We start from the raw sequence: 27,859 nt of genomic DNA, 5'->3' as shown, positions 1-27,859 counted from the left end.
CAGCTCACCTGTTGCTGTTCAGCGTTGGTGGCCAATGAACAGCCTTGTTTCCATGTACCCTTTGACTCCTCCCCCTCCTCCTGCACTGTAGTAGCCTCCTTACTCTTCTCTCTGGGTCTGGACAATTGATTTGCTTTGCCAGCAGTGACAGGGAGCCAGTGTGGAGCCCAAGCCTTCTGGTGGCCTCCATCCTGCCCTTGGCTTCTGGCTCCATGATGAACATTGTGCCAGCTCAGGTTCCACCTGGCTTGTGGAAGAGGATGCGGGACGGTGGAGCAGAGCTGCCCTTGTCAGGGTTGTCCAGCAGCAGAGACCCCAGCACAGTCTGTGCAAGCTGAGCCCACTGGCCCTTACAGACCCCAGGCCTAGACTGAGAAATGACTGGGCTCCAAGACACTGAATTTGGGACAGTGACAGAGTTTGTTACCGATGGTGGCAACATGGGAAAGAATGTCCCATGTTGTCTTTGCGTGTTTCTCATATGTGCCTGTCCCTGTTAGTAACACCTCCCTGCTCTAACATGTTACGTACCTCGATTATGGATGACCACAACCCCACAGTCTCATCATACACAGTACAACATCCAGTAACATTTACTCACTTTCCACTCATAAGAGTTCACAGGGTGCCAGTCTGTAGGTCTCTTTTATTATTAGCATGTTTATTGAGCTTATAAAATATAATAAGTTACATAAACAGAATTATATAAAATATTCACAATTAAGACTTCACTGGCTAAGGCCCTCAGACCTCGCTCAGGTATTTACTAAATACCTTTAAGTACTGAAAAATAATAACAGTTTCCAGACCAAAAAAAAAAAAAAAAAAAAAAAGGCAGCATGGAGTTCCAGTAAGAGTCACTGTGGTCTTGTTGGTTCAGAATCCTGCAGCACCAGCAAAGCTCACTGAAGCCAACCTTCCCTGGATTTATTGCCCAATGAAGGACAAAGGATTAGCTCCCATAAAGGACAAAGGACTAGCTCCCCTAAAGCAGCAAGCTGGGAGTCAATGAAACAGCAAGGATGCTGGCTGCCTCAAGCCTTGAAATGTAATAGGGTGAATGGAGGCCAGCCCCACACAGCTCACTGCAGCTGGCTGCTGATCCCCCTTCTTCAGCAGAAAGACAGTCTGATCCTGCTGTCCTAGACCTCCTCACTCATCACAGATGACATTTACAAGTCCAATTAAGGGGACGCTTAGTGTCATTATAGAAGACCAGGGGTAAGGGACACTGCAGGATCTCAAAGAGGAATTACAAGGGCAATTAAGCAGAGTATTTAATTTGCAGGATATAGAAAATGCCTTCTAAAAACACCGGCACACACAGACACAGTAAAATGATCATCTTAAATACTCAGGACCTAAGGTCCTCTCACAGTATGGTCTATATTCAGTGGTGGGAAATTGCTTGATGGTTTTAAACATACAACGGATTCCCTTCCAAAGCCTTTGTTCGGCCATATGACTTGTAAAACAAAATGAAACAAAACCACAAGAACCAAACCCTACAGCCTTCTAAACCAGAGCCTTTACTGAAAGGAAACAAGGACTACAGCCAGTACTCCAGGAGGCAGCCCAGCATTAACCCCCTGCTGGGGAAACTTTCCCTGGCTTCCCGCTTCCTGGCAGTTGCAGGTGTAGTGAGAGGATCTGCCAAGTCCAATGCCCGCTTATTAGCACTGTAAAAGCCCTGTCCTACAGTTGCCCTTGCTCAAGAATGGCGGCTGCGAGTTTCCCTTGACTCCCATTTTGTGTGGCCACCCACCCACACTGTATTTACCCCCATTGAGGCTCTTGGCCTCTTCTTTTCTCCCTCCATTTTCTTTTGCTCACCCGAGCTTCGCCTTTCCTGACTACAGACATGAAGACCAACCTCTCATTTGCAAAAGAGAAGCTAGGTCTGGGGAAGGAGACAGTCCGGGCCCCACTGTATACTGCACCTCGGGCTACATCATACCTCACTGGCTCGGGATGCTGTGTCTGAACTTGCACAAGCCTCACCCACAAATCAGGCATGGTCAAACTCTTAGAAAGTCACCATTTCATTCTCTAGATAGAACACACGTCCGTTTGAAGTACAAACAGCCTCACACATTGTAACTGCTGTGCCTGTGAGTGGTGCTGGAGGCCAAATCTGCCCACACTTTTGGCTGGACAGACAAGCCTGTGTGTCCATACAGTGAGTTCTTCCACTAGTGACTGCAAGGCTTCTGCCATTGTGTGTGACGGTAAACACAGGTCAAGTTACTCCTGAAACTATAGGGCATGCCAGCAAACCATGCTCGGTCTGAAGCAGTGCAGGAAGTGGGGTGTCTATTTTGTAACCGTTTTGCTAAAACCTTCACGCTATTTTCTTCATTAGGATGCTCCCATTTTCGACTCTTCGAGACTTTCATCACCCTTCTTATAACTCTTGCTACTTCTTTTTGGCATCCCTTCATTTGTCTAGTGATGTTTTGGTAGCATGGTCTATACCATGCCCCTGTCTCTCACTAAGCACCTCCTTAAAAGACAGGATCAGATTCTTCACCGGTTTCATCTCCAGGCTGGGTTCATTTGAATGCTCAAAGAGCTCCTTAGGGGCAGCCTAAGGAATACGGTGACCCACCAGGAAATGCCTTGAGCTTTGGCAGTCCAGTGGCATCACTCACAGCTGTAGTGGCTTCATCGGGTCCCCAGCTGGTCCCAGGGAGGGCAGTCCAAGGCAAACTCTTCAGGATGCAGCTGGGGGTGGTGAGGCGGGGGGTACAACCCCGGCCCACTCCAATATGTCTGCACACAAGGACTCCACGGCATCCAGCCGCTCTATCTGCACCAACTTTGTGAGCAGCTCTGGGATGCTGTAGCCCGCAGTGCTGATGCGGTCAAAGAGCTGCATGCCATCAGACATGCCCCCAATCTCGTCCCTCTTCAGTCCAAAGCTCTCGGCAAGGTGGCGCCACGTTTTTACGACCGCTTTCTCAGAGTTGTATGTAGCGCTGAGCATTCGGCTTGTCTTCTCCAGGCAATCAAACGGCAACTCCGTGGGGCTGAGACCTACGAGAGGGGTTGGTCAGTCACAAATGGAAGCTGAAGGGGACCTCAATACTAAACATCTGACAAGTACTTAAAAAGGAATTCATGTAAGTCTTAGTCTCTTCCAGAAAATAGAAAAGAAGGAAATATGACTTTTATGCTAAGGCCAGAGCTAGTATGCTGCTAAAAGCTGAGGTCGGGACCAGAGCTCACGTGTGACATCCTGCTGAAGCAGAGAGGGCAGAAAAGGAAAAGCATACTACACACAGGTTAGAAAGGAATAAAACTGCCCTTGTGTGCACAGAAATCTCAAAGACTGCCATGACGCTGACGTGCACAGCAACCCAAAGGGATCTCTACTGGATTACGGTATGTGAGACCAGCTTCTCACTGAGTGTATACTGTGTAATTCAACTTTCAAGAGTATGGTTAAGACCTTTATATGTATGGGCATTTGCCTACAAGCATGTCTGTGCACCATGTGCATGCAATGTCCACGGAGACCAGAAGAAGGTGTCAATCAATCCCTCAGGAACTAGAGTTAACGGACGGTTGTGAGATACCATTCGGGTGCTGGGAATTGAATCCAGCTTCTCTGCAGAACAGCCAGTGCATTTTAGCACTGAGCCATCCCTCCAGCCCCCCAATTTGACTTTTACAATAATCTTGAAATGACAAAATTATAGCAACAGAGAACAGATTAGTGGTTGATAGGGCTAGACTTGACGGGGGTGGGGGGCTGGAAACAGATTTCCCTGTGGTGGTGGGAGGGGTCTCTGAACACTGTGTTAACATCAACATCTTGGTTGTGATTTTTATGGGCTTTGTGAGCTGTTACCATTAGGAGAAGCTGGCAGAAGTGCGCCCAGGCTTTGTCTTATTACCTCACCAAGTGGTAAGAATACTACAAGCCAGATGGTGGTATACTCCTTTAATTCCAGCACTTGGGAGGCAGATGCAGGTGGAACTCTGAGTTTAAGGCCAGCCTTGTCTAAAGAGCAAGATCCAGGACAACCAGGACTGTTACACAAGAGACCTTGTCCTGGGGGTGGGGATGGAGTGCGTGGGAAGAATATGGCAATAAAAAACTTTAAAATAACTGGAGGACTTTAGTGTCATAACAAGCACATTAGGATCTGAGGAAGGTGGAGCAGGTTGGGTAGGCAGAGGTAGTGTGTATTAATGTGTTCATGTGATTCTAATGGTCTTGGGAGCCAAGCCATACTGGCTTTAGAGACTCAGCCTTGGCTGTGTCTTACTACTGTGGCATTAGGAGGCACACATGCCTGGGCTGTCAAGGAGAACCTGAGGGCACAGGCTTGAAGCTTTCACCCTACAGGACCCACTGGAGGGCTCTTCTTATGGTTAAAGTTTTTATATTAATTAGAAAGCCATAGTCCCGTGGATTTTATCTTTCAGAGCCAAGACATTCTTTGGAACAGAGAAAAGGTTTGGGGTTGCTGGAATGTAACTCCCAGACCATATTCTTCTGGGAAGCCTCCAGCACCCACCATGCCAAGCTTGATGAAGCAGGCTGACCAGGCATGCACTTCTGGAGGCGTGCCATGTTTCTGAAGGCGGCCAAGAAGAATACTTGGCCCTGGAATCCCTGCTCAGTGGTTATTTCAGGCCAAACAGAGCATCTAACCAGTCTGCCCCGGCTTAAGGCCTGCTCCTCTCCCACAGGGGACATGAGTGACAGCATGTGACTCTCTTCAGTGCCAAGGTTCAACCAGACCAGAGGTGCGTGGAAAGATGCCAGCAAGGCATGAGGCAGGAAAGTCCCCTGACCTCAGCAGTAAAGAGCTTATTTCCAGGGCGAATAGGAGTTGATTTAGGACCTGGGTTGTGTAGCATGCAGGAGGATTACTGACTGACATGTTTATGCTTCTTACCCAGTTCCTTCTCACCTGCCCGCTTAAGGCGGCCTGAACTTGCTGCTTTTGTGGCTACTCTGGAAGGAGGGGAGAGCCCTCCAAGGTCAGCTCAGTGACCCTTGCGAAGCCCAGGAGGGTAGATAACAGCTTCTAGGCATAGCCACCCCCTACATGACGATTCTGTCAATGACAGAAAACTCGGGCTCTATAGGTCTATCTATAGCTATAACACAAAAACCATCTGTGTTTGTACACCTAATATCGACACAGACAAAAGTCTCATACCTATGTGCTTCTTAGAACGTGTACACACTGGCACTGACTACTGGGTGTCATCAGACATTTCCATGATGACAATACTGACATGGGCGGAGGCACAGGAACTATGTGGCCCCAGCATTGTCTCCCCATCAACATATACACTGGGCTGTCTCTTGACCTGCAAGGGAAGCACTATGGGGTGCTTCAGCCTAAACCAGGAACCAAATTCCCTTTCCCTCCACATCAGAAGTCAGTTTACTTAGCCTTCTGATGGGGGCCTGACAACCCCCATCAGATATGGATGAATGTCCTCAATTCTTCACTCAGGAACCCCTTTCCTTGCCTGGCTTTGGGTCAGTGGGGTGGGGAGGGTATCAGGGAAGTGAGCCCTAAATGGCTTTTTCTTTTTTTTGCTTTTGTTTGTTTGAGACAGAGTTCCACAGTGTAGCCCCTGGCAGGCCTGGAACTCACTCTGTAGACCAGGCCTCAAACTCACAGAGATCTGCCTGCCTCTGCCTCTCAAGTGCTGGGGTGTACACTTAAAGGTGTGCACCACCACATCTAGCTCTAAATGGCTCTCTAGTCCTTACCTTCAACAACACCACACACATTGGCATACACATCCAATATCTTTTTCCTTCGGCTTTGGATCTATAAAGAACAAGTAAGAGAATGTTCTTCAGAAAGGGGAAAGACCGTAGCAAAAGTCCAAATCTTCCCTGTGGCCAGGCACACTTGCTGTGCCAAGACCTTAAGTAGAAGCAACCCAAAGTTACCAAGAGGAAGAATGTCCCTAGATTTCCATGCAACCCCCCTGTTGTGCACACCAGGGGGTCCATTTGTGTTAAGGGGGACACCCATGCTAGAGCTGTCATTGGTTTGTTTAGAAGAATGGCCACCTCGGGCCACCAGGGCAGCCATGCATGCAGGGGTTAGGGTTAGAGATATGGAAGCCCCTCTTTTCCAGGGCAGAAAGCTCAGGGCAGAGATAGGCAATGAGCAGCTCTGGGTGAGGGGACCCGTGCCGGTGGCAGGCAGCATAGATTCCAGGTTCCTCCAGCTCACTGCACCCAGAGTGCAGGACCAGGCCAGATGCAGGATCTCAGTGGGAATTTTCTTTACTACCGACAATGATGCCAAAGGTCTGTCTGGGTTGCCCAAGGCACAGACTAAAGAAGGAATGTATGCCACGGCCCCAGAGCACACCCTGTGCCACAGACATGGCTTTAGTGACAAAACCCTCTGGACAGTTTGTACAAGTGAGTCTATGCAAGAGGAATGTATATGTGTCTGCACATGTGTTTACATTTAGGATACCAAAGCCTATGGCTACTCAAAACTACTGTGTAAAATGCCTATTTGCACAGACCCTATTTCCGTCATCCCAGGTACTTTATAATCTTCAATTATTTCAACTAACTCATGAGCCATTGTGCAAAGAGTTATTGCATCACATGGATTATGGGTTAATTACAATAAGAAGCATGCATCTTTAGAACCGTTTTCTTTTTTATGTATGTTTAATCAATTCATAGAACCCACAGATATACACAAGTATGGATGGATGGATGGATGCATGCGTGTGCGTGTGTGTGTGTGTGTGTGTGTAACTGCTTAGATATACACAGCATGCTTTTGACTTTATTTTTCCTGTTCTCTGGCATTTACAGTTTTTTTTTAAATCTTTTCCTCTTTTGTTTATAAGCAGTATATTTAAAATAAAATTCCTCCTTTTTTTTTTTATTATTTTTATTTTGACTTATTACTTTTCCCAGCATTCTAGCTGGGACCTTTGGGAGAAACAGTGCCCCACGGAGCTTATTTAACATAAGGTGTCTTGTCTGGTGGCTGTCAGCCACTGCGCCAGTGTGCCGCAGGCAGTGCTGCCCGATCCTTACCCCGGCAGACTTGTTACTGGTTACAGACTTCTCCCTGGCCAGGTGAACTAGCGACAGAAGACACAGCTCTGGGGACCCCTGCTTGTCCGGGGCTGGCTCTTCGTCACTGTCCACACTGCGGCTCAGCAACTGCTCGTTCTCCGAGGAGGCATCGTTCTCGCTGTGGAAACAACAAGGGCGCCTGTTAGTGACACTGCTAATCCAGACGTGCTGTCTGGCACCGACCTTCTTAGCCAGGTCACGGCAGCACGGCACAGTGCCTAGTTCCTTAAGCACCTACTACACGTTATGAGCTTCAGATAAGGAAACATGAGGTAAGAAAGGCACATCCTGTTTCCTGGCAATTCTGCTACTGAGTGGCCTATTGATGTCTGCATGGAGTCCCCAAGAAGCTGTGGGTTCCGAGAGGCTGGGGACACCCCCAAGGGCTGCACCTGAAGATCTCTCCACACTGTCTGACACTATGGATGTTGGGTAAAGATTCACAGAGTGTGTTCTAGATTCATGCACCGAACCCCAGCAAGACAAGTACAACCATGAGTCTTCATATTGCATTATTAAGATTAGATGGCTGAAACTCAATCCATGCTAGGTTTCTAGAGTAACCAAGAACACACAAAACAGTGCAGCTGGGGAAGGCCTCTTGGCTAGTTGACTAGTGGCCTGGTGTTAGAATGAGCCTTGTGGGACCTAAAGAGAGCTCCTAAGGGTAGGCAGGGTGAGTGATCATGTGCACCTAGCCTCGTGCTTCACCCTGATCATAGCTGAGGTCACCCAAGACCTGGCACCCATGGGTTAGAGCTTATGCCCTTAAACCATTCAAAAATAAAAGGAAAACTTTTTTTTTTTTTTTTTCTTCAAAGTACTCTGCTTACTTGCTTGCTTTGGCTAAAGAACTTTAGAGAAGTTCTTTATTTGCCACACATTATATTTGAGTGTTACTGTTAGCAGTGAAGGCCACATGCAAACATAGCCCTGGAGCCAGAATAAAGAAAGAAAGCAGTTATGAAACCGTCTACAGAGCTATTTTGTCATTATGCTCGAGGGCCTTAGAAAGGTGGCTGGCCCATCCCCATCACTAATTCTGGCAGGCAAATGGAAATACATAATGGTGTCTTTATAGAGCACTTCATGATGTTTCCACAGATCACCACATACCTCCTAAATCCCATTCCTAAGACTCAGGAGCTGTTTATAGGGACAAAGGCTCACGACTTTGTCTTTAGAGCAAAAGTATAATATTTATATATGCAAAGAGTAGATTGTTTCCAGTTCCACAGATTTTCCCCTCAGGAGAAACTCAAACCATGGGCACATTCACACTCTTTGCTACTTTTAGGAACAAAAACTCTTGAAAGATGGAAGGGCCAAGCTGGGTCCAAATGGCATCACACCATATTTAGAGCCCTGCCTCAGCCTTGGCACCTTGTATGACAGGGCTTTAGACCACAACTTCTCAGAGTCTGAACAATGACCAGTTAGAATTAAGGTGCTGTGGGAACAAAGTCCTTTCCAGGGCCTTGAGTAGTCTCATGCCTACTATCCACCTCAGCTGTGCAGAGATGCCTGTGTTGGAAATATTGAGAGCACTAGAATTTTCCAAATAGGTTCATGCACTAGACTGGCCTTCCTCAGTGCCTGGACCCGATCCAGGTAGTTGGAGCCCTTATTCTCAAATAGGAAAGGCTTGACAGGAATCCAGTTCACTCACTGATACAGCCTACTCAAGGATCTATAAGGACCCAGCTGGTAACTCCATCCTTGGGACTGGGACTGTTCAACCTAGTAGTGAGTGTAAGCGAGTCCCTGTTCCACATACCTTTTGGGGGTCTTTGTGGGTGTTGCTGTCAACTTCTGGAATTCACCATTCTCGGGGAAAGTCACCACACTATCTGTAGGAATGGAAGTTGGGGGTTGGTGAGAGTTAGCTTGTGGCTCTGAACTTGGGTCTCCCTTACGGTTTCCTTTTCAGTAGATATCTTTGGTGACCAGGTCCTCACCTAGGGACAGAACAAGTGGTACACCCCCCCCCCAAGGCCCTGGAATCAGAGGTGGTCAGGAGGCTGGGCTGCCAGGCTTGAGGACAAGGCGAACACACTCCTTCATGCTGGACATTGTGCAAGGGCAGTGTGGGCTATGTGTACAGACCTGGGGCCTCTTTTTTCTCCTCGTGTGTGTTAGCTGGGGCTTCTGTGCTCTTTCCTGGGGGACTGCTACAGCAGGCTGCTTGAAGAAAGAGAAAATGGTTGGCATGAGCTCCCTGGCTTCTCCCAGAGAAGGCAACAGAGTGTTGGAATAGGGATGTGGGTGCAGGAATGTCACCTGGAGCTGAAGGCTTAGTCTTCATGATGTAGAACATGATGATGAGGACGATGGCAATGGCCATGATGAAGATCGTAGACATGGCAATAATCAGGGCGGTGGCCAGGTGTCCTTGGCCTGAGAGCTCTGCTGGCATCAACGAGAGGAGGATAAATGGTTTTGTAGGCCCCTCCTCCAAGCCACAGAACCCAGCAGGAAAGCCAATCACAGAAATGCTTCCATGGATCACACTTGGCCCAAGGACCTGGCCTCAGAGCGTGTGTTGGCTGTTAGGTCAGAACCACTCATCAGCTTCCCCTACACTGCCAACTGGTTGTATGTGCATTATATTTGGAAGATCAGGATGCAAAGCAAGAAGTCATTCCTGGGGTGCTCTCTCTTAGTGTCACCTACCCTGAGATCCTGAGAGAGAGGTAGAGATAGGGACCAGAACAAGTATCTGTCTTGGGAGTTCAGGCACTCTCAAGCAAAAGGCCAGCCCTATGGCTAGAGGTTACATTCCTGGTTTGGTTTTACTTGGCACCTCATCTTCAGAGTATTAGCAAGAGCTCCAAGGTAAAGAAGGCTGAACTGACCCAGCAGCTCCTACTGTTTCCACTTCTGCTGGGCTGCTGCTTATTTTTGGAGCTGTTTGCTCGGTTCCCTGATGGGGCTTTGGACTTCTGGACTATCTGCAACCTTCCTGTAGTTCTCAAAAATAACTAAACAGGACAGTTGGTTCTCATGAAGCAGGATCCAAATGTCCTGCCACTCAAAGAGGCAGTGACAGGCATCTTGTGCTCTAGGCCATCTGAAGGATGTGCAGAGCTGAGAGCCCATTGGGACGCTCAGACTCTTGGATGTTGTCTGGTGTATTTATAAACTGTAGGGTTTGGAAGAGGGTGATGTTGGTCTTACTATTCCCGGGTGCTGGGAGAAGTGAGGTGGGCATGTCTGCATAGTATCCTCATACCTTGGGTCAGGACGTGGCAGGCTGCATACTGATGCTTTGAGGGTTCTTGAAGGTACCCTAAGCCTCATGGAGACCCAACCCAAACATGCTTAAGAATCAGGTAGCATTAAAACCATACAGAAACTACTTCATGAGTTTTATGAGTCTCTGTGAGAAGGGACAAGCCAGCTCAAGGCCTTGCACTGAGAGAAACAGAGATGGGGGTGGGGAGAGTGCCTCTCAACCGTCATTTCCATTTCTAATGAGCTAGGGAAGATAAAATCATTGGAAATGAGTATTAAAAGTGTATGTTACTGTTGACACTGGCTTCTGAGGGTCACTTCCCACCCTGCCAAGGTGGCCAGAGCTCCAGGACACCCAAGGAATAGTAATTCTATACCAAAGTCCCGCAGCTGCTGGGTGTGATGCGATTCTGTCACATTAGGGAAGGGACAAGAGGGGAAGGGCTGTGTCTGTGACAGCTAACAGCTGTCCCCTCTCCCTCCTCTCAGCTCCACATCTGGGCACCCTCCTCACCTTTGTGAGCGTGCTGGAAGGGGGACAGGGTGCTGCCACCTGAGGTGCTGGAGGAGTGAGCCGAGACCCCGGAAGTGGCGCCCACACCTGTGAGGAGAACAGAGAACCTCAGAGATCTGGCAACGTGTCATCTTCAAAGGCTGGGGAATAAGGCACTGCAGTGAAATTAATCAGTCTGGAGTTCTAGACTCTACTACAAGGAGTGGGGCAGAGAGAAAATGTTTAATGCTTCCCAAAGAGTATTCTGACATTTTAGAAATTCTTTCATTGAATGTATGTGTATGTGTGTGTTGTCTGTATGTGCACATTTCTTCCTTCCTTCCTTCTTTCTTTCTTTTCCTTCCTTCCTTCTTTTCCTTCCTTCTTTCTTTCTTTTCCTTCCTTCCTTCCTTCCTTCTTTTCCTTCCTTCCTTCCTTCCTTCCTTTCTTTCTTTCTTTCTTCCCTTCTTCCTTTCTTGCTGTTCTGGAGAGGTTTATATAGTAATCCTGTGCTTCTGAAAAGCAACCGTAAGCCTAGATGAGGCCTGAAACCATGTCCTTCCCACCCATCCCAGCAGCCAAGAGAATTGGTCTGGAGGCTACACAGGGTCAGTCCACGGCGCCAGAGAGCTTGAGTGAGGAGTAAGCAGGGACGGCAGTCTAGCCGGGGTACTGGGAGCAACACAGCCCTGCTGTGTGGAGAGCCTCCTGCCATCTTGCTTGTGCCAGCCCAGGAGCAGAAGCCCAGTCCCACTGAAGCAGAATGCACTACCTGATTAGCTGACGACCTCACTAAGTACATACCCTGAAGAGGAAACTTCTAGTTCTTTGGAAAGTTATGTTATGTCAAATGATGTTTCACTGCTCACACAGGTGAAAGGATGTCATGCTAAAGCAAACACGTGAAAGACTGTTTTCCTGAAGCAGACACAGGTGAAAGGATGTTTGGATTCAGCGGACATGTGAAAGGAGGCTTGATGAAGGAGTATAAATATGACCTCAGACAGCGGGAGACGAGCACCGAGCATTGGTTTGGTTTGCTCCGCCTCCCTACCGTTCACTAAAGATGCTCACGTATTGGTTCGCCTTACATAGCGTTGTTGAGCGCAACTTGTGTTCACACTGCCGTTGAGAGAAACTCGCTAAAGAACTGCTCATGAGGTTCCTGTGCAGCTGCTTCTGCAGCCTTGCCTCAGGCCAGTTGGTGAGCCTGGTGGTTTCTTCAGGATTGAACTAAAGCTGCCTGGTGTCTGCCTGCCTGGAGGCCTGGTCTGCAGCTGCTGAATCGTATTTGGTGTTTGCTACGGGACTGAACTGCTGCCAATGAAGATCAAGCTCGCCCCCAAGAAACTATTGCTGAACACGTCCACTTCCCCCATATCCTAATAACATCTCTCTTCCACTACCTCTGCTGGGTGATGGGCTAGAGGAGAGGGTGAACCTTTATTAAAAGTAGGTTGCAAAACATGTATGCCTACAATACTCTGTGGAGAGGCCAGACGCCTCTGTCTCCATCCTTATAGTTCAACACAGATAGTGTGGAGGTGCAAAAGGCTGTCACAATCTGAGGACAGGCTGGAGTGGATTTCTATGCGTCAGAGGCTAGCTTGTCCCCCAACATTAGACAGAAATAGAACTATGGTGTAGCCAGGAGCACAGTCTCTTGCCCAGGGAGGATAAGGTCTCTCCTCTTCTTGGGGGAAGACTGGAAGTTTTCTTGTGGACCATAGGCTCCGAGTTCATGTTCTGCTTTTAAAGTTTATATTTGGGGGTAACTCTTAGGAACTGCTGAGGGGTCCCCACTGGTGGTCATGTCTACACAGCTTTGCTAACCTATCAAAAGACAGGCATTCAGGCTGTGCCCATCCCTGCTCACAGACCCCGTCAAGTCCTCTACAGGTTGGCAGGTGCTCCAGTCAGCTAAAGCAAGATCCAGGATCCCGCCATTTGTACTTTGCTGGGAAACCAGCCGTCACATGTCATCAGGCGAACTGTCCTGGCCCAGCTTTGAATAGAATCTAATTCCCTTTCTCTAAAGCAAATAGGGCATTGCAAAGAAACGGATCTGTTGGTTTGGTAAGGGGCTCAAGTGAGCTTAAGATATGTGGGCAAAGGGAGGGAAAAAAAAAAGCCAAGGACTGTGTCTGTGGACGCTGGCAGCCTCTGTCTTTTCTTGTCCCTTCTTGCTAGGACTTGCAGACCAAGGCAGTGATAGGGTTGGGGCTGGGGTGCAAACACACCCAGGCCTATGGTCTAGAAAGGAACAATGAAGGTAGCTCGGTGAGTACAGACTTATGAAATGCCCCTGTACCCAGGAGGACTGGTTTCATGACATCGCCAAACACCGGTGCAGGCTACTACTTGCTAAGGACATCTTCTCCGAGCCGCAGATGCTACCTGCTTGGACCAGCTATGCCTCGCTCCAAGATACTGGACATTCCCCAAACTGAACTCCAGCTGGCATTAGTGGAGCACCCAGACTGCAGGAGGTGCCAAGTGCTCTCCAGCCAAGAATGCTCTGCTGAGTACATGAGAAATGGGAAGTGGGGATGAGGTATGGCGAGAAGGTAGACCTCTCTAAGCCAGAGGCTGGAGCCAAACACCTGCAGCCACCCCGAAACCAAACCCTTCAGGTCCTCATGACCTCCATCCCATCTTTTCCTTATGGTCAACCTCAGGGTTTTTCCAGAATTTGCAGGGAGGCAGGCATTTCCCCCAGGGATCCTGCAGCAGATGCTGAGGCCTATGTCATGTGCAGAAGGGGCCGAATTACATGGGTCCAACCAGGTCTACAAGCCATGCAGATCCTAAAGGGCAGCAACCTATGAACTGACAACAGGCTTCTTAGAGTCAGAGCTGGCAAGAGAGAATGGAGCTGCTGCTTCAGCAAAGAGAGAGCTGAGGCAACTCAGCAAATAAATGGCATGGGTGCCCGGTTCTCTGTGACAGTTCTGTTTCAGGCAGGTGGAAGGAATGTACTTTATAGAACACAATTAAAAACAATTCAACAGGACTGCTCCGAGTACCATAATTAAACAACAACAACAAAACAAAACAAAGCCCCACATCTTATTTGGTCCTTCTTGTCCCCAATTCAGTGTCCTCTGCTTCCACACGAGAGAGGTATGGCGTGAGCAGAGCAAGCCCCAGTCCTGCCCACCCCTAGGCTGACCTCGGACAGGTATGCTCAACTGCCTAACCATCATTACACCCACAGAGGGTAGTGGGGCAGTCAGGCCCCCAAAGAACACCTAGAAGAAGCAGTGTGGTATGAGATAGGGCAACGGGGCACCTGCAGGCCTTGGCAGACAGTCAGGCCCTGGTGATGACATCAGGATGCTCCTGTTGTTCTACAGGATGCTGGGGGAAATCTCCCAGAGAAGACAGACACCTGCTCTCCATGATCCCAACTCCTTGAAAGACACACCAGAATTATAGAGGTATGCATGCTAATCTTACGAACACACTCTATCATGTTGCGTAAAGTGTGTGACCTATATTTGAGCAAAACTTAGGGGGCTCAGAGAAGAGAGAGGAAGAGAGAGAGACCAGAGAGCTTGGCTGTTACTACTTTTCACTGCAGATCTTTCACAAGCCATGGAGCCACAAACTATCCTACCCTACAAGGAACACGATGGGCACAGAAGATGTATCAGAATCCACATTGTGAATCATGGAAGCACAGCCACGGTGCAGGTTCCCGAGAGCAGCAGGCTCCCTGCAGACATATTCTGCATCAGACTGTACTCTGGTCTGATGCTGACTGACTTTGCACTATCAAGATGTCTGGCAGCTAGGAATATCCTACACCGCCCCACGGTCTCATTTGCTCATTTGCGACTCCATAGCAGTCTCTCTGGGTAGTCAACCGCAGATGCCTGAGTGATAACGGTGCGTAAAAAATGACCTTCCAGAGAATGGGCAGAGGTTTCTGCTCAAGGTCTATTACTAGACCAGACGGTAGGGACAGGTGTGCCTAGTTCCCTCTGAATTCCCAGTCTGGCTGCAGCTCAGCTCACCTTCCTTGGGGACTTAGTGAGCTATAAGCACCAGGCTTAGTGGAGTTATACCTCTGTTCAAAGAGATGTTGGTATATAAGGGGCCTTTGAAGTTGTTAATCCACACAATTTATAAATGTGCCAGTATGTATTAGAGGCTGGCTGGCACCCTCTACAGAGTGTAAACAGTTTGGGTTTTTAAGAGTGATTTGGCTATTAGGGTTGTCAAGGAGGTGCCCCCCAACCCTGACACTGGCCACACACCCTGGCGTGGATCTGGGAGCGATGGGTGGGTGGAGTTGCTTGAATCGAGAGCAGAACGTGGCCTTGCCTTCTGCCCAGACATGCTCTACAGAAATCTGCTTCTTACCAGGTCCTTGTGTGAATAGTGCTGTGTGGCGTGCTCTGGTGTGAATAGACACATGGGCTAATCCTGGTGTGAATAGTGGCGCATGGCATATGGCAAGTTCCGTTGTAAACAGAACTTTACAAAAACAACCGCTCTCAAAGGCCAGGGTTCCCCATTTATGTTCTAAGGCTCTCACGTCCTTGGCTCACTGTAAGCCACAGTTCAATCATTGAACTGGGTGTCCCTCCCTAAGAGACCACTCTATCTATTCTTGATTTAACTCATGAGTCTTAACCACTGACAAGGGATTTAAAAAAAAAAAAAAAAAAAAGGAACAGCGGTCACGACTGTCACCACCACAACACAGTACTTCTATTGTGTTATAGCCATGTCCCCTCTAACTACTCTGTCCCAGGTTTGCTGTTGGGAGTGCAGGGCTGCTGATGTGTGGCTGAGCCTGCTGCCCACCACACTGACATATGTCACTAGCACCGACGTGGGCATTTCCCACTCACTCACTGCCCGTACAGTCCCATCTGTCCTCACAGAGATCTTAGAGGAAACTGAGGCACGGAGAATGAGATCACTTTCTTAGGGGTGGAAACTCACAATGGAAGCCAAGTGCGATGCCCACCTTTCTCCATCCCCGACTTCCTGCTTCCCTCTAGACAGAACTCACACCAGTTGTCATTACAGCACAGGCCCCATATACTTAGCTGCTCCCTCACCTGCGCACTTACCAAGGGAGAAAGGGAATTATAGCCGGAGTGTCTTGCTCAGGTGCCACTTGCTCTCTGGTTTACTGAAAGAACAAACCAAAGGGCTTTGTGTGTCCCTTTGGTCTAATGTGAACCCACCAGCGCACCGTGACAGCAGATGACAAAGGAGAATGAGGCCTGAAGCTCTCCCAGTGGGGCTGGGACTAGCTGGAGGGGAGGGGCTTAGCTTCAGGGCTTTGGGCAGAGGCTCAGCTGCTGGCCAGATCAGAGTAGGGAGGACACTGTATCTGCCCTGTACACAAACAGTCCACCCCAGCATATGCAGGCATTATCTCAGCTCTACGGTAGAGAAAGACGTGGTGCCAAGATTCCCACTGCCAGCAAACTTTAAGGGAGGTGATGGTCAGCCGGACTGCCCAGCCACCCAGGAACAGGAACGTTTTATTCTGCTCTATGAGTAAATGCGTGTCCCTTCCTCGTTCCTCCTGAGAGTCCCGTGGTGGCCTGTGTCACAGCAACACAGTAGCACTCTTAGGACATGCAGGATAAATATTCTAACAAAGGCAGAAACGTTCTGGAGCTGGAGCCTTTCACCTACAGCCCAGGGTCAAACCTGCTGAATCAGAGGCAGGAGGCAGGCCCAGAAACACGCGCCATCTCAAGCATTTTACGGGAAGGCGATATGAATCCTACCCTTCTCATTGCTCAGAGAGGGAGCAGATTCTCTGAGGATGCCAACACAGGCTCAGTCATGCGGATGAGGAGAACGGTCGGTACCCCAACCCCTGTCCTTGCTACCGAGGAGACCCTCATGCGGATTCAGACATGTAGCTGAACTGGCTGTCCTGCACCTGGCCATCTGCCTGTTCCAGCTCTACTGGGCATGTCGCGGCAATACCACGGGCCCCAGGGTCCTTGACTCAGAGTACCAAGAATGACAACTTGGTTCCACACAGCCCAGGAAATCCACCCTTCAGGAAGAGGCACGGCTTAGGCCACCAGCCAGGGATTTCAAGATCCTGACAGAGATGAAGTTTGGCCCAGTCCCTGGCTTTCCTTCGGCGAGGCTGTGAACGGCACTGAGTGTACGGGTCTCCTAATTTCACCCAGCTATCGTTGTAGGTGATCTGCCCAGCCCCAGTGCACCCTGGGAAACAGCAGAGAAGGGTAGAGTGGAAGTGTATTATGTTCTGAAGGAGGCTGGGACCCACTGAAGGAGTGTTTCACCCACCGCATCTGTCACAGACAGGTTTCTGGGCTGGGCAAGATGCCTAGAGGTCGGTTTGAGAGGCCCCAGAGCCAAGACTGGAGGTAGTCTTGTCGGCTTGTAAAAACCTACAATGAAGCCTTCCCAGAATCTAGCAGCCAATTAGGCAATTAAGGGAAGTAAGGGATGCAGGTTGTTGTTTTAATCTCTAGTAGTCAGGGACTCTGCTTGCTTACCCCAGACTAGATGCACATGGTTGGCTCTTCTGACTAGGCAGGCAACTAGGGAAGGGCATGTATCTCTGTGAGAGCCCCTGAAGACACTGCTTTCCTGCCAGGTTCCATAGGCAAAGGACCTTCCCTTTGTGGTGTAGTCCTGAGATTTTCCACTTAGGTGAGAGCCTCATCCCAGAATTATCAGGCACTTAATTCATGTAGATCCCCTGACAGAAGATACATTAGCAATGGCAGCTGACTTTACCGCAGGTCAGGCTGACAGCCAGGAGCCCCAGGGCCTCCTCCACTTTGTAAATTAATTAGCATATGACAGGTAAGAAGTTCAATTTTAAACACATGCAAATCTATTCCAATTGCCAAACTCTCTAGAAGGCAGAGAATGGCCTGGCCTTCCGACTCCCCAACCCCTAGCACCATGCCAGGCATCATGCCCAGTCACGTGATCACCTTTCCTGTAGCTTGGGGAGCTGATGAGGCTAGCAGTCTTCCTTCATCCTGCCCCCCTTCCACAGATCCGAGTCAGCTGGGCATTTGGATGCAGGTTAAGGGCTTCAGAACACCTCAGCCTTTATTAGACCACGTGGCAAAGTCCAAGAAACCACACATTAGAGTCTGTTTGCAACAGAAGAAGGCCCTTCCCCACAAATGAAAAAATCATATGCTCAGAAAAGGAGCAGCCCCACGGAGGGTTATAAACTTGGGAGGGTGATAGTTGACGTGTGATTTTTTTGGAAACTATTCGATTTCTTGATAACTTGGGAATATTTCTACGTTTCTCACAGCCTCGTGTGACGCTACATGTGCATGAGAACTTAAAGTCACTTAGCACTTTATAGTACTTCCAAAATATCTGCAGTCCCCTTAGCTTTCTTACTGGTCCAGCTTTAAGGCCTCTCTCTCTTTGTGACAGCTAAGTGACTCAGCCCAGGTACTGCTGGTTGACCTGCATGACAGTCTTAATGTCTGACTCAAAAAACCTGACCCACAGCAAAGCCTGTTTATACCTTTGTTGTGGTGTTCTTTAAAAAAAATATTTCATTTTATTGTGTATGTCTGTGTTGCCCATGAAGACCAGAAGAGAGCATCGGATCCCCTTGACCTGGATGGTTGTTAGCCTCCTGAGGTGGGTGCTTGCCACTGAATGGCAAGCCTTGAGAGAAACAAGTTCTGTCCATGGCTGAGATGCCTCCATCTCTAGCCCCTACTGTGCTGATCTTTACCTAGGCATTGGAACTGACTTCCTTCTACACCAGTAGTAAATGACTGGAACTTCTGTTGGCCCTGACAGCCAGAACTAATAACACACCATGAGGTCACTTAGGACTTAAGAATGCCATTCTACGGTGTATTCGGCCTGTTTATTTAACCTGCCTGCAAGAGAACAGTCCAACAGCCAGCCTTACTCTCTCTTGGGTTTCCTGTGTAGTCAATATTCACAAACAAAGGTAATACATAGCTGTAATCTTAAGTTACGTACAATTCCATGCCCCTGACCCAAGAGTAATGCATCTGTGGTGACTATGCATGTTATGGTGACAAATGCTGAAAACAGCAAATAGACTAGAAGTGACCTAGAAGCGACCTTATGGAACACATAAATACTGGCTACAGCATGGATAAAGGTCAATAGGTCTGTCTGCAGTGACACATGTGGTACTGTTTGCTATGAGGGACAGTCAGAGTCAATGACCGGATCTTTTGTAAACTCCGTCAAAGATTTCTGTAAAGTTTCCTTCATTCCTTCCCTATGTGATGCTTTTGTTAAGGACACACACAGCCACAGGGACAGACAGATTCACAAGACAGCCTTCTGGCAGGCAGAGATTCAGACTCGTACAATAGACAAGAGCAAATTCAGACCTGGGCTTGCTCTCGGTAAGACTAATTCAGGGGGAAGTACTTTGATGTCTTTTCCTTAATGCAGTGCTGCACACATTTTGGGCACCCTGGGGTCATTCCTAATGCATTCAAGTGAGAAAGTGGTTCTGTTGAAGGGCTGAACACTCACATTCCTTGGTGTTGGGAGGTGCCAAGAGGCAGGAGTAGCAGACCATGCCGTAGATGTTCCTGGGTCTGTTTTCCAGCATGTAGTAGCTACAGGAGGGAAGATGAGACAGAGTAAAGGCAGATGAGTGACAGATGCGCACAGGTATGCCCCAATGTCATAAGCCATGACTGAAGCCAGGCATGAGAAAACTTGGTGGGAACCCGAGAGGCCAGTATCCCTCAGGACTCCCTCAGTTCCTTGGGTCGATGTTTAGTATGTCCTGAAGTGAAATATTCTTTTTTTCCAAAACTGGGATGATTTAGGGGCCTGACGTCACATGACCTTCTTTTGTTCTTTACTAAAGGTTTTGTTTCGCGTGCGTATGTGTCTGTGTGTGTTTATAACTTTCAGGAAGGTTTTCAAAGGAAGTACCTATGCACTACCATGTATGGGCACCAGTGAGCTCCCTGTGTCTCTCCCCCTCACTGTCACCCGGAGCCCATAGGTTGGTGGGGTTGTTTGCAAAAATGCCTATCTGGCTTTGTGGCCTTTGGGACCCCACAATTGTCTGAGTGAATGACAGGGTCAGAGACAGAAATCAACACTGGCCACACCAGTCACTGCAGGGAGCTTGGAGATGACCCCCCCCTCCCCAGAGAAACCAGCTACTGCTACAACTAATTGCCCCAGGGTTAAGACATGTGTGTAACTACTAAGTTTGTCTATGGTTGTCCTCAGAGGAAAGTGTGAGGCACTCAGGGTGTAGCTGCTGCTTCCAGTCCTCAAAACCAAACAGTGCTCCAGCTACTCCTCACACCCCATCCTCAGCAGCTGCCACGCCCCTCTGGCCGTGTTTTTCTTTGACATTTTAACTCGTATCTTAGTGTGAGCCATTTTCCTTAAACAAACATTGTGTGGCAGCCGTGAGGCCACGTATCACACTGTGAGAAGTCTAATCAAATAAAAGAAGCTGGTGTTACTTATTAGAACTCAAAGATGAGAAGTCCTGGATCTGATGGTGGGTCCAACTGCGATTGTTTCCTAACTTATTGGCTGTTTACTGTGATGGCTGTGGGTGGTAAGATGAGACTTGCACGGGACGGGGGGGGGGGGGAGGGGGGCTGGGACACTCTGGACCCCAGCCTGCCCGAGCTTGGACCATCACCAGTAACATCACAGTTGTAATTGCTTACCCTTCCTCAAAGCCTTTTATCCTCAGATCCCTGAGTATCTTGCAAACATTAATTAACCAATCTCAAAAACACCCTCGGAGAAGCCACAACAATTTAACTGTTAAGCCTTCTGGAGAAAGCTCCCAAGCACACCCTCTGGTTCCCTAAGGAGCCATCTTTGTCGGTGAAGCACTGTATTGCACAGACAGTGTCGGATCTACCCAGCAGGAAGCAGGTAGTATCCAGTTCCCCATTCAGTCCTGCTTGCCTTGTTCTAACGACTGAGTCCACACTGGGTTTGGTTTGGTTTGGTTTGGTTTTTCTCCTCCCATCTCATTAAGACCAGGCACTGGAGACCAATAAGAATATAAGCCTTGTTTATACCTCTTGCCAGGCCCTAAGGAAGGACAACTGTTGGTGACAATTCAAGTTAATGAATGCCACTGTGTTCTGCTCCACAGTTGGGAGCTGAGCCGAGCAAAGCTCTAGTGGTACACACCCCACTTTAAAAGCAGCAAGGCCGCAGACTTGAACGTCCCACTTAAGTCTGGATATCAGGCTCTGTCACACGTAAGGCTCCAGAGTGACACGCATGGGAGAGGGGTGGGCCATCTGGGCTTGAGAACCTGCTACACACTCAAGACCTGGGTGTTTAGCATCTGGGCAGGGGTTGCTGGCTGCTCAGTCTAGGGTTGCCATCTGTGCTAAGGTGGCCTTAGCATGCAGGCAGTAGGCTGACCAATCCCGTCTGGGTGTTTCTTTCTGGTACCCACAGGGGCTCTGAATGTTTACATCTCTATGCTCTGGCCCTGGCCCTGACTGGGCACTTGACCAAGCTGTGCAAAGTTGGTTAAGAAAGAAACACCGCTGAAAGGCTGGGCATTTTTTACTGTTTGTTTTTATTTTATGTGAGTGGGTCTTGGGTTTGCCTGTGTGTGTGTGTGTGTGTGTGTGTGTGTGTGTGTCCAACATGCATGCCTGGTGCCATTGGAGGTAAGAAGGTGTCATATCCTCTAAGGCTGGAGTTACAGACAGTTTGCCATGTGGATACTGGGAATCAAACCCAGGTAGCCAGTGTCCTTAACTGCTGAGCCATCTCTCCAGCCCTGCTCTAGACGTTTTTAAAAGATGGGTTGGCTCTAGGAATCTGTTTAGAAGTTGCATGGTCTACCTGGCACAAGTGTCAGATGCCTCTAGGCACGCCACCTTGTTCTAGCATGTACTGCTGCAAGAATTTATGTGTGTGTTTTGTTATGTCTGTGTTCCCGTGTGTGCACACACATTCACATGCAGTGCACATGTACTTGTGTGTGTAAGTGTATGGCAACCAGAGGTCATCATCTGGTTCCTTAGTTGGCTTGCTATCTGCCTTATTGTTGAAGGCAGGGTCTTTCACTGAGCCCGGAGCTCACAGAGACGAGACTGGCTAATGAGCTGCGCGGACCCTCCTGTCTCTGCGATGCTTGTTGCCACTTCTGGCTTTTGTGTGGATGTTGGGGGTTTGAATTCAGATCTTCATACTGTACAGCGGGCACTGGCTGAGCCATCTCTCCAGCCCAGAGAACATTTTAAAAGTGTAAGCTTTAAGAGAAAAATTTCAGCACGAACCTAAACTAAGAGAAGTTTGTGCTTGCTGTTCAGTACCCAGTTAGACAAGAGTGACCCTGGCCCATCTTCTGTTCTCCCAGAGAGGTGTTCACTGGACACCTGTGGTCCAGCTAGTGCGAGGACCATTTATCTTCCTGTAAAGATGTGATCCCTTACTCTTGATTTCTCTACAGATGCTCCTGGACTTACCATGAGGTAAGTTGCATGCTGATAAGATCACTGTAAGCTAAAGAAACAGTTAAATAGAAAATGCATTTAGTGCACCCAGCTCTATACTTAGGGGTCGGATCAAGCATTTTTGCCCGCAGTCAGGCTGCATCGGCTAACAGAACAGCCTACTTTGTAATAAAGCTTGTCTCGTGTGGTTCTGCTCAGGAGGCAGATTGGTTGCACTGGGGACGCACTATGAACTGGGTTAAACCAGGTAGAAGTGGTGTTTCTCCTTAATGAGTAGAGGCATCACAATTTGGGGGTAGGGGACAGGGAAGAAGCTGAGCCTCTGTGAGCTGGGCACTACTTCAAGCATTCTCTCCTTCTCTCCTGTTCTTCCTGTTCTAAATTATCTAGCCAGAATGAAAGTCAGTTTAAACAAGGATCCAAGGGTCTTCTATTCAGACTGCCTTCCTCTAAGATCGTAGGAATCAACTCCCCCTTCAGATTCCTGTTTCCTAGGACCTAAGCTTACAGTGGATGCTCTGGGTCAGGAGATGCTCACGCCCTTCAACCTGTGACCCACAGATTCCTTTCTCCAGCCTGCCAAGCTCACGGGCAATTGCTAATCCTCCTCTGTAAAAGCAGTGGCTGGCACAGCACTGGCTGCAGGAGCTACCCAGGGCAGGGGATGCCAAGGCGGGGAAGATTACGAAATCTAACCCCTTCCCTGCCTCCTTGTCCATACCTCCTGTCGTCTCCCACACAGACCTTCCATAACAGGAAAGCCCCATGTGCAGCTATTGTTCAGTGACTATCTGGGCCACATGTGTGTACAGAGCTGAGAATGGGAGCCAGCTCCCGCCAAACCACAAGGAGGGGAGAGGGCCAGCCCTCAGCCTTAAAAAGACAAACACCAGGTAAACCTACATCCTGGCTCATAACCACAGGGCTTCATGGAGCTAATCTGTCCAGCCTGCCAAAATGCCCCCATAGTCTTCTGCAACGGTCTTCTGTAAAAGCATGAGAGCCTCATTTTGTTCTGTAAGTTCAGGGCACCCAACAGGAAGTGGGCCTTGCCCCCTGTGAAGCTTGAGATCCTGAAGAAGTTGTGGTTCTAAGAGGGCCTTGGGGACTAGGGGAAGAGGACACTTTCTTTTTAGTGGCTTCAGGATCAGGAATGACTGACTTATTTAGCAGGTATGTCTCTCCGCAAGGTAGACAGGGAATGGCCTACCTACAAACCTATTCCATATTTGTCGAGTCACGTAATGCAGGCTGAGAGAAGGTTAAACATAGCCCCCCCCCACCCCTCACTCCCAAACCTTGATCTGTCTCAAGTATTGAAGATAAAGTTACTGCTGCACTGAATAGAGCGAGTATTCAAGACTTCGGGGCCGGAAGCATGCTTCCGTGCAGCCCCGCTACTCATTGTGCTCGAAGCTCACTACTGTTGTTAAATGTCTCTGGGGATTGGATGCCTTCTGGTAAATACTGGGACCAGATAAATCGTCTCTGAGTCAGTTCTCAAGCACTAGCTAGCATCTGACTTTGAGCAGTGCAGTCGCTGTGTGGTCCTGGGCTTGTCTGTCTTAGCTAAAAAGTCTCTGTGGCTCTACCTGGTAGTGGAGCAGCTGCATATGGTCATTGCCCCTTTTAGATAATCTGGAACAGAATGACACTGCTTTATGGACCCCTGATGGGGGGAGGGGCTCTCCTACAGTGGCTTGAGAGCTAGGCGTGTGGGTTGGGGAGCTCCATCGTGCACTGTGAAGCTGCTTCACAGATCCCATCTGGACCAACGGCTCTAGTGTGACTAATGCTCAACACTCACACTGAGTCTCACTCACACCTCTCTTTCCATCCATCCATGCGGATTTGGGTGTCCCACAGATGTTCATCACCTCTGGCTACCACCTGTCTCTACCTCTCTACCAAATCCTTCCTCCTCCTGCATTTTGCAGTTCAACATGTGGCACCACTATGTATGACACACAGGGAAGGGGGGACACCAGTGAGCCTTCTGCGCCTCTTCTTCACCTTGTGCCCCTGTCCAGCTGCTGGGTATCTCTGAGACTCTTGCCACCCCCAGGGCCGCTGTCCCAGCTCCTTTCCTCTCCGTATTGTTATCCGTGCTCCCTAGGTCCCAGACAGCTATTTCCCTTGCTGCTGCCAAAAGGATCCTGGTGCCACGGGGCCCTGTTGCATCCTTCCCTGACTTGGCCCTCTGAGTGGGGATCTGCATCAGTCACAAGAGGAAGGCCCGAGTCTTTGGTGCTGGTTGCTAGAATGCTTCTACCCGGCACCCGCCTCTATCCTCTCCACGAATCCTGGCACGAACTCTGTACCGAGGCCACGGGAACCAGAGGACCAGGCCCTGAAGATGCTCGCTGCTTTCAGGTAACACGGCTCATAAACAGCCTTCACACTGTGGGTTCTTTCCCTCCATAGGAAGTGTGATGGTATGAGTGTGCCTTACACAGGTGACTGCCAGGTGCTCTGCATTTTGCTGCGTATCATACATTTGAACCAAGAAAAAGCCAATCCGAAGCCAATGAATCAATGAATTCATCAAAATCAGAGGCTAGCCCAGGGTCCCTCATATTAGAACCCATTCTGGTTCTAATTCCCCTTTTCTGGGAGGCACACAGCACAGTACCTGCAGCGACTTTGCAGGAAGAACATGCACTTTCCCCTCATCTTCTCAAAGGGTCTACCGCCCTCCCATTTTTACCTCTCTGCCTTTGTGTATTCTGAAGGGTAAAGGGACAAGATGAGAGGCCACTGTTTCGCAGACTCGCTAGGCAAACATGTTTGAATCGCGTCAGGGACCTGCACATGGGGTTGCCTAGCAAATATTTGGATACCTGAGTCTGTGGCTCAGGAGGTGGCCGGAGCTGAAGACAGAACTCTGGGAAATGGGTGGGGGCTGCCATTGTCACAGAAGCTGTGAAATGTGATACCTTTCTATAATGAAACTGAACTGTGTGTGTGTGTGTGTGCATGTGTGTGATAAATAGTAATTTACAGCTCAATTATGTTTATATGAGAGTTGACTTTCTGATCTTTCTGTACTTCTTTCTCAAAAGGTAATGTTCACCACTAGAATTTGCTTCTCTCCCCCAGCCCCCCAAGCCCACCACATCATGGTCGACCACCTCCACCCACACCTATACCACCACCACCACCACCACCACCACCACCAGCCTTCTATCCCCTCCCCCTCCTACCACCGTGCTTTTCTCTAAGTTCATCTTAGAGTCTGGTAAAACATGCTATGCTGTGGCCACTAGAGGGAGGCAGTAGCAACAGCTGTGTGTTTTGATTGGGCTTCCTTCCAGACAGGAATTTTCTGATTCCAGGCCGAATTTGCTAATGCATTCTATCAGGGAGACAGACAGATTTCTATCTTTTTGTCTCTCAGACCAATTGTGTTTCCACTTTGCTTTTTCTGGGGGGGGGGGCGTGGGTGGGAGACCTATATAACACTGCAGAGAGGAAAGCATGGGTATCTTGATACCTTCAGCCTTTACCCACACATTCCCCAGAGGGCTAAAGATAACGGCTTCCTATAGGATACTAGAGTACTTGCCCCCCAAAATGCTTCACATGCAGGATTTCCTCCCAAGTGTTCTGGTTTGTTTCCTGGGCACTCCATCACAGGGTGTACTATGACGACACCCCCATATCAGGCACAAATGCAGTGCCTGAAATCTGCCTGCCTGGCCATGGTGGAAGGTGACTAAGTGAACATGACACTCTGTGAAGGCGTGCTGTACCTGTGAGGTCCTACTCATAGGGTCAGTGGTCCTCACCCTCCAGGGGTCAGCCCAATGGCACACTCCCACACTTACCCAGGGAGACACGGGCCACACTCAGCGTCGTTTTCCATGTCTCCCGGTGTCAGCACGGTGGCCCGGAAGAAGCCCTCACAGTCCTTGTGGCGCCTGCATATCTGATAACCGCCTTTGGAGAACTTCTCTGCAGGGCAGGGAACACAGCCATAGTCGTCATCTTTGGTGCCGTAACCACAGGACTGGCCGGGGAGGCAGAAGATACAAGAACACACAGTGACTGCAGAGATCTGCACCGTAGCGTGCACACTGTCCCCAGTCTCAGCTGCCCGTCCTACAGTAACCGCCAAGTCCTGACTTCCTTAGCTCTTTCTCGAAGCCTGCGCCCCTCTATCAGCTGATGCTGAGCGACAACAGCATCCCGCCTCAGATGAGGTCCTTTAAATATGGGTCCGCTGGACTCTCCAAGTGCCTCACTAGGAGCCTGAGTTTTCTCAGAACTCTCAGAATCCTGGATGCTGTCACCCCGGACATTTTTCTGGTGCTTCAAAGAGCATGTGTGCTTAGCCTTTCCACAGAAGGGGGGGGGGCACCTCTCAGAACTGATGGTCTGTCCCTGGTGGCATTTCCATCACACTTCCAATCAGACTATGAGCCCAGCAGGGCCGGACAAGACAATTTGTCAAGAATTCAGAACACTTGAGAAATGCTGGAGAGCGCACATCTGGAGAGAGCACATCTGGCAAGCGCACTGGGCTCTGCAGCTCGTACCGCCCAGTCCCGGTTCTGTGAGTATACAACCCTGCGGCCCAGAGCTTGTGGGCACAGGCTGGTCCTTACCATGTAGGGCTCCTCCCCTGGCCTGCACGGAGGGCACTGATGGCACAGCCCGGTAGTCTGGTTGTGGTATTCATTCTCGCCGCAGTTGGAGTCCTCTGCCTTGGCTGAGCACATCAGAGACACCTGCCACAGAAAGGATGCTTGGCTTCTGGAATTGCAGCTGTTATGAGGGGACAGCGCCCAGAGAGCTCGACGTGGGCCACTGGTACCTCCCATCCACAGCTGTCCTCATAACCATTTCCTCCTGACCTGTCCGAACCTGTCCTCATTCCGTGCTCATTCTGCCTTGGTTCTCTTAAGATCATGACGGAGATATCCCTTCTCTTGAGTCTCTAGACATTGAGGTGCTACAGACGCTTATCTCACCCCCTCCCCCACCCCACGGTTTCATGCTTTTCCCAACCCTCCTGCAGGAGGCGCTCCAGAGGACAAGAGCTTTCTGGCCTTTTTCAAGCTGTGGGTCCATCACACAGGCTAACTCATCACTGACAAGTGTTGAGGGGCATTCCTAGCTATAAGCCCTGTAACGGAGTGCCAGGAAAATGGTCCAATTAGAACTGGGGGTACTGCTGTTCTCCTGCCCCTTTGACAGCTGGCGAGACCTTGGTGTAGGAGGCTAAGGCAGTCTGAGGGGTGCAGCTAGTGAAGGTTGTGGATGGGGGGGAAGCCCCTGGCCTGTAGGTGCTGAAGCACTCAGAAACACTTACCACCAGCACTGGGAGCCAGGACATCCACTTGTAGTCCCCCACGTGGGCCATGTTCTCTTGGAAGCACACCTGAAAGACTGAAAGACATACTGTGTCAGTACCAGGTCCTGCTGCCTCTATCACGTGGATACAAGTAACTTTGCATCAGACGGCGTAGGGAATGGCACATCCCAAAGAGTAGACAGACTCTAAGGTAAGCTCCAGGCTGATGACGCTTAGGCAGCTCAGGCACCCTCACCAGCATCACGCCATGCCATAGAAAGATACCCCCT

The 27,859-nt window shown here is 49.4% G+C and overlaps 1 protein-coding gene across 1 annotated transcript; it reads right to left on the bottom strand.

The window, feature by feature from the left end:
• Nucleotides 1-2,713: 2,713 nt before the first annotated feature.
• Nucleotides 2,714-27,638, bottom strand: EDAR (ectodysplasin A receptor; the record flags this gene model as incomplete). Its single annotated transcript, XM_080937648.1, has 11 exons — nt 2,714-3,036; nt 5,744-5,804; nt 7,052-7,211; nt 8,871-8,939; nt 9,196-9,274; nt 9,374-9,499; nt 10,842-10,928; nt 19,338-19,423; nt 26,101-26,282; nt 26,881-27,003; nt 27,588-27,638. 11 exons carry the CDS (start codon nt 27,636-27,638, stop codon nt 2,714-2,716), a joined length of 1,347 nt encoding a protein of 448 aa, XP_080793774.1.
• Nucleotides 27,639-27,859: the final 221 nt, after the last annotated feature.

The sequence above is a fragment of the Micromys minutus genome, assembly GCF_963924665.1.
Source record: "Micromys minutus genome assembly, chromosome: 25".
Lineage (NCBI taxonomy): Eukaryota > Metazoa > Chordata > Mammalia > Rodentia > Muridae > Micromys > Micromys minutus.
This window is presented reverse-complemented; position numbering and strand designations above follow the sequence as displayed.